This window comes from Aptenodytes forsteri, unplaced genomic scaffold (assembly GCF_000699145.1).
Source record: "Aptenodytes forsteri isolate BGI_AS27 unplaced genomic scaffold, ASM69914v1 Scaffold54, whole genome shotgun sequence".
NCBI lineage: Eukaryota > Metazoa > Chordata > Aves > Sphenisciformes > Spheniscidae > Aptenodytes > Aptenodytes forsteri.
The window spans coordinates 10032789-10043088 of NW_008796044.1; the positions used below are offsets into that span (position 1 = coordinate 10032789).

General features: G+C 41.8%; 1 protein-coding gene across 1 annotated transcript in view; it reads left to right on the forward strand.

Moving 5' to 3' along the window:
• EBF1 (early B-cell factor 1) overlaps positions 1–10300 on the forward strand; it is a 275941-nt gene that overhangs the window by 163223 nt on the left and 102418 nt on the right. The window contains exon 3 of the mRNA XM_019473872.1: positions 5662–5743. Within this exon, the coding sequence (XP_019329417.1) occupies positions 5662–5743 (82 nt within the window). The remainder of the gene's footprint in view (positions 1–5661; positions 5744–10300) is intronic.

The window sequence follows — 10300 nt, forward strand, 5'->3', positions numbered from 1 at the left end:
TTAAATGTTAAGTGTTAAAAAGTTTAAAAATGGAAAATTAAAGAAATTATTGTTCAAGAAAAAAAATGCTTTATTTTAGCTTAACTTTTAATTGAGAATTTTCCATTGTAAAATAGGAATTTTGATTAGAAGAGTCAACTTTCAAGGGAAAAAAATTAGCTTTGTCCTTCTGAAATTTCTAAAGGGACATTTCTACATTTTGATTATTTACTTTTCCAAATAAAATTGCATTAAACAATGCATTTTCTCTGTATTGTTATTTTAGTGGCAAATTACTCACTAGATCTAGTTACCAGTAGGTGCAGTAGAAGTTACTGATTGAGAAAGAGAGAAGTGTTTGAAAAGTGCATAGAAAACCCTGAAGAAGCAAATGAAATGGCCGAAGTGTGTGCACTGTCTGCCTCTTGGTGACCTGTGGACTCACCCCTATATTGGCTTCAGTACTTCTTGATATGCCAGGTTTTCACCAGAAGTAAATACCCATCAGATATTGTTTGAGACAACTGTATTTGTAGTATCACATCCCCAGCATCCTCTTTTGCTGGGAGAACAACCAAAGAAAGCTGGTCTGCGAGGTACTGAAGTACATGAGTAGTACCTTTGTCTCCATCGGTACTGCTTGTGTATTTAAATTTACACAGATATTTAGTACTCTGCTGAATTGGTATGTCATACAGAATGGGCATGCAATCCTTTTATCTGATGGAGGGTTGCTAATTATTGCACTGGCCCATGTATTTTGGTTTTACTAATTTTGCAAACCCACATATACTTACTGCTGTGTTTCATCCAGGAGTCTAAAGTTACCCTCTTCTATCAAATGCGTTTATACCTCAGAAAAGGTGCATTTTGTTAATTTTGTTTGCCCTAGCCAGGTTTAAGTTGTATAACCGGCACTTACTTTCTGGATAGCCGCTGGTCTGGCTGACCTTGGCAGCATGACAGCTGTCGTATTTTCACATGGATGAACTGTTCTTGAACAACTTCTCCAATGTATCGGGCACAAACAAGCTTTTCTTCAGCATCAGGAATGCAGCAGGTCTTCTTTCCAACTATTTTTTTCTCCTTCCACAGACATATTTATTGTGGCAATGGCGAGAAAATCCTACTGCTAAGCCTTCATGTTTGAGTTCCTTTAAATTTCCTTCAGGGGAGTGACAGAAGAGCCAACCTAGACCATGTCAGAGCTTGCTTTCTTTAATTTAACTCTTTGTTTATTTTTAATAAACATGGGTATTAATTTGTAGTGGCAAGAAAAGTAGGAGGGCAAAATCCTTTTACATCTTTATTGCTAGTATTTCCGTTTCTGCTGTGTATTTACTTAATTTAAATCACTGTGGTAGTTAGCAGTGACAAAGAGTGGGATGCTGCTGGGAGGGTATTGCACAAACCCAAAGGGTTTGCAGTGTGATGGACAAGATGGCCAGCGATGAATGGCAGGGAGTATTTTATACAAGTGGAGCGACCTCCAGCTGGTAGGGTAATGGTGAGAGCACAGTCCTGCTGACACCAAAATCTTTTGGGGAATGCAGCAGTTTTGTTAGAAAAAAAATCTTCATCTCCAAAAAGGAATTTTTCTATTGAGTTGTGAGAAAAGGAGAGAACGCTCCCAGAAGAGCCAACAACCCGTTGGTTAGAGCTTCTGCCTGGCAGACAGAAGTTCATGTTAATTTGGGGACTACAAACTGGAAGTTTGTATTTAACTGAAGGTTGTATTTCTACATTGGTCCTTGCAGTTACTTAGAGATTTGTAGTAGTACAGTGCCATGGCGTGGATTAACTGCTCAGCAACTTCACTCCTTGAGTAGTTTTTGCAGCCTGCACTGAGCTGCATCTTAGCACACCTAAATGTAATGTGAAATTAACTGGTTTTCTCCAAAACTGCACTCCCATATCCTCCAACCGCGTCTCTGTGAGATAAAGGCTGAAGCATGGAGTCCTTTGATTTAATAGCAAAGTAAGTCAGTAAATCCAAGTGATTTGTAAAAGTTTGCATCTTTCTGGACCTGAGCTGACTCGCGTGGAGCTGGCTTGTGTTTCTCTGCTCCATATCCACAAATGCTTTTCACACCAGGGATGTTAGTAGTCAGGAAGGGAGTCAGAAAATATGTTTTGTTTGATTCATGCAAAAAAATAAACCTTCAATGGTAGCAATAAGTATAATTGATGACTGAGTCTTGTGTGGCAGTAGAGGCAGTGTTCAGCAATCACATAAGTTTGGAGAGAGAGTTAAAGTTGAAGATTTTATTGACACTCCTGTGTTTTACACATTTTTTTCATCTTGGGAATGAATTTCAGACCCCAGTGGTTAGTATTAATGCTATATATCCTCTGTGGTTAGTATTAATGCTATACAGCCCTGCCAAATGCAGAGAAAGTTAGAACTGAAAAAAATAACCCACTGTGAAGAAGTTAGATGCAAACAAACGGGGATGGAGGTTTATGCTTACAAAGAGCTCAGCTCTGTTGGCATTTCTCCTGGACCAGTCCTGTCAATCTAAATCTGAAATATTTGCAGAGTGAAGTGTTGCTAATGAGCAAGTCTGGCAGCACCGGACTCGAGGTGAAGAAGGCACCTGAAAAGCGGTTTAAAGCAGGAGCCAAGAGACCGGGCTGAACCCCGTGAATCAAACTGCTCCTCTCTACCCTTGTCTTAATCTGTTCGCATCTGCCTTCCTGCCAAAGCAGGGGGAGACCGTCAGCCAGCGTGCGCGGTGCCAGCTCGGGAGCCACTCGGCTCTTGCCTAGATGAGCGTGGGACGCTTTCGTGTAGCCGGGGGGACTCCAGCTCTGGTGTGTTCCAAAACAAAGTGCAGCCTATAGTTTGTTTTGTCTTTCAGTGGAATAAAAATACGTCGCTTGGCAGAATGTGTTCTGTAAACAGGAGACTTTTTACTTAAAATGCAGTGAGCGAACTTGGCTGTGTAAGCTTGGGGTCTTCAAAGTTCCTCTGAAAATACTGTTATTTTTTTAAGTTAATTTTTTTCTGGAGTTGATTTAATTCAAAGAAAGTTTTGTTTGCTTGCTTGCTTGCCTGAGGTTTTTTGGTAGGTTTAAATAGATGAGCTTCATTTCTTCTGCAGTTTATTTTGGTGAAACTTCTCTAGAATTTGGGGGAGATAGCACAGTGCAAATGGAGTTAGACTTCAAAACTTTGGGTTAGAGTTTGCAGACCCCAAAAGCCAACTCTTGTATTTCATAGTGATTTTCCAAGCCTTTGAGCTGACATGAGCTCAGACTTTGTAAGGGAAGGGAAGGCCTAGTGTTTCTCTGGAGAGCTTCACAAAGAGCTTTCCGTCTCTTTTGGGGCCCTTGAGTCAACCCGCCAACCCCCATTGCCCAGCGGTCATGTGTGCTGTGCAAAGCCAGACCGGGAGGGTACTTCCCACGCTTGCATGGCTGACACTGCCTTTCAGCGCAGATATTTTTAACTATTCCGTGTCCCAGCTCCACTCGGGGCTGAGGTGTTGCTCCAGGGCTGCGGCAGACTGGGTGGGCAGCTGCTGGGCTCGGCGCTTGGCGAAGCTGCCAAAAATCCCCCAGCAAACCCTAGCAAACCCTTTGGGCAGCACCAGCTTCTCCCCAAAGAGTAAGTGGCTCTGAGAGTTTTTGCCACGTAAGGACCTATTCGAGGCTGTAGGCACCAGCTGACAGGGATGTCTTTGCCTCCTAACAGATGGCTGGGCTTTTCATTTCGGCAAGCAATCTCACACGGAGGGGTGGTCTCCGGATCCTGCCAGCATTTCGCATGACAGGGCCAGCTTAGGGCAAGAGGGATCTGATGTCCGTGCCCTTCATAGCTCATGAGCTAAATGATGAGCTGTTGACAGGAAAGCCATCATCTGAAGTGTAAGATCCTGAACTCTCCCCGCTTTTCGTTTTTCTTTGGCGGAATTAATGCCCTATTTGCTTGTCTCTCAAAATCCATTCTGGCACGAGTACAAACCCTCGCCTGGTGGCAAGCAGTTGTCTGGATTCGAGATGCCAGGATTTGTGCTGACAGCTCCTTCTACACAATCTGAGTCAGGCTGTCACAGCTGGCCATTAGAGGCTTAAAAAGACACACACGTACAACAAATAGCACCAACTTCCCGTTATTGAATATCAGAACCTGTTTGATGAGAAAACGTAATGGCTTACACTGGTCTTTATTTTAGTGTAAACAAACAGTGTCTCCAAACCCCTGTTCAAGTGTGGCGGCTGTTTATTTTATGTTGATTGCTTGCTCTTATTTAGGAGCACAGGTCTAGAAGGGACTTCCTGGGTCAGGAGATCCAGTCCTTGATAATCCCAAGCATCACATCATATAATCCTCCTCATTACCTTACTTTTCTTTAATGAAAACAGTCCCTTGTAGTTTCAATTTGTCCTTGCAGCCATTTGCCTAGTATGATTTTCTTGGCATGGAAGAACAAGCACCAAAACTTGCCTTGTTGAGGGGTGGCATCACAACTAGAGCAGGGCAAAGAATGCTGCTCATCAAAAAGGGATTTTCTGAAGCTGTTTACCCTGCAGTTTTGCCTTTCTTGGTGGCAGTGTGTGCAAATTCTGCTGACCTAGCGTTCAGTTTGGGTGCTAAAAGATGGATGCTTGGAAAAGTTAACTTTCTGATTTAAAGTAAAACAGGATCAAACAATTCCCCTTCCCGCTTTTGTATATGGAGGCAGGTCAGATTAGCTTCTGCTTAGTCAACTGCTGGTTATTGCAAGTGTAATGCTGCTCTGTCCGGTTGTGCTAGGTTTTAAACTTGCTGTAGGATTAAATTTTGCACGGTTGAGCTTTAGTAGACCTTAGTCTGTAGTTTATTTTGGACAAAAGTTTGATAAACTTTGGCTCTCAGGGAGGAAGCCTGGAATCTGAGACCAACTATTATTCATTGTCTTGTCTTTATGAGTTTACAGTCCACTGATGCATAACGCTGAAGGAAATATTTTCAGTGAAATGTTTGCTTTTTTCTTTGGCTTTGTAAAATGCAATGTCTTTTCTTAGAGATATATGTCAGGGTCATATAGCTACTTCAGTGAACTGTGTATGGTCAGGAAATAGACTGCATTGAAAATATTTCATTTTTCCATGAAGTCAGTCTTTTAACCAGGACTTCCCCCCTTCTCCTCTCAGGGTTTTGGTCTCCCACTAACCACTATTTGAGCGTTAATTTTATGCACAAACTGGGTTTAATTGCGGAAGGGAGATTTCAACTGTATGGAACATTTTCTGTATTTTTGTATTAAATCAAAAGTTGCACATGAGCGTGAACTTGTAAAACAAAACCCCGTTTATACATAAGGGAATTTTCTTGGCTGGCATTTTTTTGTCCTCTCTTTGCTGTGCTGAAATATGTGTCTCTTACTTCCTTGCTGCTATGGATGGCACAACGAGGCTGGCCATTTAGCATGATAGAGGAACTGACTGCAAACTTTAATGGCTCTGACACAGCAGATCTATTAATTTAATGCTTAAATGTTTAGGACGTGCTTACACGTTTTGCTGGATGGGGGCCCATGCAAGCTCTGCTCCCTCTTTGGATTGTCAGTGGGATGATTTGTCTGAGTTGGGAATACTAATGTAAATAAGGCTTTGTTGGACCAAATGTGCAGATGTTACATAGTACTACTACGGACTGTTTATAAGATGTTAATGTCCGTTTCTCTTTCTCCACAGGTTCTTCTTGAAATTTTTCCTCAAATGTAACCAAAATTGCCTAAAAAATGCAGGAAACCCTCGAGACATGCGTCGATTCCAGGTCAGTCGGGCATGCTTCCTCCTTTAAAAATCAGCAGCTGTTAGGGACAGAAGTACTTTGACCCAAACTAACCTAGTAATTCATTGGAAGATGCTAAAAACATAAGGTCACAGAATATTGCCTGAGGACTTCTTGTCACAGCAGAATCGACAGGAAGTATTTGGGTTTTCTTGCTCTGGACAAGAAAACTCTTGAAGATAATGTCATCTCCACGGGAAGTGAAAGCATGAAAAGGAAAAATCAAAATGACCTCACTGTTGTTTTAGGTTATGGGGCTACCCCGCTCTGAGATATTCCCTTCTGCCTGGGGAACTGTTTGCCTTCATGTAAACGCTAAGTGAGCACCATTTTTATTGGAAAGGGCAGAGGAGGGTTTAAGAACAATTAAGAAAATCAGGCTCGTCACTACACTTCAGCAGTTATTCTTCAGCAGCGTTAAAGACTCATGAATGTGCATCAATGGGGTGAAGGTCCATCCCTGTATTCAGCACTTGGAAAAAACTACCATTGGGTGTATCTTTCTTAGGATGTTTTGGGCTGGTATTTCCCCGCTGTTGCAGCATGTGGCAGTGGAGCTTGGGAACTGTAGTATCAACAGTTTCAGATGGCTAAGGACATTTTTGTTATGCTACACCTATGTCCACAACTACTTTTGGGATTAAGTACAGCACTGTCCCTTGGGAAGATGGTCTGCACTTGCCTTCCCCAGTGCTGGCGGCAGAATGGTGTGGTGGCAATGCTGAGAAATAGTTGCTCCAAGCCCTTTATTGAAGACGTGGTCCTTTGACTGTGCCAGTAATGCTTTACCTGAGTATGTGCTGAATAAAAATATGGGGTAGAGAGCCAAAGGACCTTCTCTTTTGATGGGAGGAGTGTATATGGCCCAGGGAGAAAACATGATCGAGTTTGTCAGTGGGGATTTGCCTCAGGGTTCTGAGGAAGAAACAGGAGATTTGTCCCATAGACTACATGGGTCTCTGGAGGAAGACAACTCCAAAAGACAGCTTCTTTCTGCAGTAGCTCAGGACCTTGTTTGCTTCTTTTCCAGCATTGTCGCACTTAAATACAAGTGCTAAACACTATGTAAATGGCAATATTATTTATATGTAGAGCATATGTCTTTTGTTGAACTGCTTAATTGCAACAACGCTGGAAAGCAGAAGGGTGTTATTTGCCCCTCTGATCATAGCAGTGCAGAAGTGAGGAGATGTGGCCACAGGGATTAAATTAATCAGTATAAGAGCTAGCATTAGCATGGCAGAGCCCTCAGCTTCTCACCCCACACTCCTCCCTCTGTCACGTTTCTCCTGTGATTCAAGAGGGCATTATCACTGAAGGAGAAAGTGGAAAAAGGACTCTCACCAGCAGAGGGATTTAGGCCAAGCAGTCACCCCTGGGGCCTGTCAGAGCTTGCTTCACAACATGTACACTCTGCTGGGTTTGTGCTCATCCAGGCTCGAGGCTGATTTTCATATGGTAATGCCTTTGCGTGTTCTCTCAGAACAGCAATCAGGAGCCTGTGTCGGCGGGTAGGTAGGACATAGGAAAGGTTGTTGATCTCTTGACTTGTAAAGACATTCTGTCATACAAACCCAGCTTCACAGCAGTTGAGCTTTCCGTGTGTAAACAGAGACTGCTTAATTACACAGGTCATGTCAATTAGTGTGACCTTAGCATTTTCAAGAAATTAATCACTTTCAGCCGAGTGAACCACTCATACTATAATACAGGGTGGTATTGAAGCTTGCAGCATTCTGTTAAGTGCCCAGGCTTATTGTTTTACAATAGCTGATTTTGTTTCTTTTATTTTCTTTTTTTTTTTTTAATTTTGAACTTGTTGCTCTTTTATCAATAGACTTCTTAAAATAAACCAGCCTCTGGACTCTACAGAGTCCAGGCTTCATTTATCATTTCTTAGGGTGAAAAGGACCAAACATACATGTAGTATCTCAATAATATGATGCACCTCGATGTTTGAGACAATGTTATATAGGAAACAAGTGAAATCTGGGCCCCTGTGAAGTCAGTGGAGGGTTTGCTCTCAGCTACCTTTGAAATATTGCCAGTGACTTACAAGGTCTCTAATAGTTATGTCAAAGTTCTAGTTAAAAAACAGACACTTTTTAAATAGTAGCATGCTCTTTTTACACAAAAAAATGGAGACTTTCCCTCCCTTTACTTCATTCCCCTATCTGTTCTGGACTGTTAAGCTGCCCAGAGATTTGTCCATCTTTTGGCCATGGTCTCTCATTCATCAGTCCCCAGAAGTTGCTAGGAGTTATTAGAACGCAGAGTATGGTTTTGGTGGGACAAATAGTGAAGGGCCGGGGACATGAGTCTTGCACTACCTAAGGACCGGCCCTGCAGAAAATTTCCTTTCTTAGTAGTTTTCGTTTTTTTTCCTGCAGCAGGGGATTGTCTGATTATCATAAGGTATAAGAAAGTACAGGGAAAAGGCAGAGTATGTGTTGATACAGGCGATCTGTGTGTGAAACTTCATTCCGACTCATATATAGAAATGAATTAGGAAGTTTTATCCTGAACTTTGCGTACAAATGTAGTAGTGTGATAAGCCTAACATAAAAGCAGTTGTGGGCCTGGAAGGAAAAACATTTCTCTGCATGTCTGAGATGTCCAGGCATGTGACAACTGGAGCGGTGTCAAGTGCCAGCAAAAGTGTGTGCTGGAGCAGTGCTGGCCCTGGCTGTGTTAGTTGTGTCTCTATTAGCAGAAGGAGACAGTCAGAGAGGAGAAGTCAAGTACTATGCAGGGACTCAAGACAGTTGAGTTGAGTGTTCAGCTATGCTACAGACACCCTGCTTGTCCTTAAAATAATTTCGCCTCTCTGTGTTTCATCAGCCCAATTGCACAAAACATTTGGTGATATCACGTATTGTCACCTTTGGCCAACCTCGCCTTTTTATTCCAGAAACACCATGAAGCAGATGCTCAGCCTGGTTTTGCATTCTTCATCACAATAAGTCACCAGTCTTGGTAGGATGGGCTGTAGTGCCCCAATTAGCGGTGGTGGTGGTAATAATAATAATAATAATAATAAGTAGATGGTATCGTGGATGAACTCTGCTCAGATTTTCTTTTTCAGCATTACAAACTCATTCATACAACCTAAACAGTTTTGTATGTTATTGTAATTAATGAAACCCAGGTGCCCTAGTTATCTTGTTGTTCTTGTTTTAGCACAACTGCTTGCAAACTGACACATGTCAAGTTTTAATTTAGAGGAAACTTTTCAGACTGAGTCACTGCATAAAACCCCAAACATTCATTTATTATGAAAACCTTGAAAGTCACTTAGAAATTGCCATGCTGTTTGATTCTGTTACCACAACCTCTTCCTCAGCCTAGGCTGCTAGTTTGCCTCCATGGGACGCTGCCACTCATGTTTGAATTGAAGCCACTTGTGTCTTATTGCAAATTTGCATAAGAGACAGAGATGATGCCTCATGAATCCCAGATAATGGAATTTGGACATGCAAGGCTCCATCCCCAGAGAAGGGAGAAAAAAAAAAAAAGGCTGAAAAATAGCAATGAGAGCTGTGGCCCAATTCAACAAGATAATTAAGCGCCCGGCCTGTCCTCAAGCATGTGAGCAAAATTACTGAATGTATTGTACTTATGTGCTTTAAGTTAGGCACATTTTAAGTGTCTTGTTAAATCGAGAGAGATTTTTAGTTACTAGAATAAAGTCAACACGTTGTAGGAAGAGGTCACTAAGTGGTGATGAAAATAAAGATGTTGCTCAAGCCGTTTCTGCATAGCTTTCAAAGAGCAGCAAACGTGGGAGTTACAGGTTTAACACTAATGACATACTTCAAACCTGGAAATCATCTTAATCAGATTTTCTCTGCCTTTGCAATTGGATGTTGGGGACATCGCAAAAATAGCAGATCCCTCACCATACATCGGAGAAAATTAAAAGCACAAGAAACATGCTATGTCTTAATCAGTTAGCAAAGCTTAATGGGCTGTGGTTAAAAATGAGGAGTCCTGCAATGCTTAATTTTGATATATTAGGTGAGGTACTACAACAAATAAACAGGCTGAGTGCTAAACGTGGATAAATAGCTTGATCTCCAGGCTCCTGGTCTCTGAATATTTTTTTTTTAAACTAAGATCCAAAGTATTCACAAACTGAACTATTTAATGGCAGGCAGAATAATTCACAGAGCCATGATACGTTAATGCAGTTGATAGTGCCAACTTCATTGAAGAAAGTTGTAAACTGATGTGTTTCTTTCATACCTCTGTCTCCCCTGGTGTTGATACAGGATTTAAATTCAAAATCTATGAAGGGCTAAAGCTCAAAATCATTTTCCATGTTTGCCTGTCCCAAATTAAAACTGTGTTTTGTTGACAAAATTTGGAAAGGTTTGAGATTTGGCAGGCCTGGTTGTCCCTGTGCTTACATTAATGTGTCAGCACCTCATTAATCATTTATTAAACTGTAGTGTGCCTTTCCCTCTGTTATGGTCTGTGTTTTAGGATGCCTCAGTGCCCATTCCACATATACTTTGGCTCCCCCCTCCCCCTAATTTT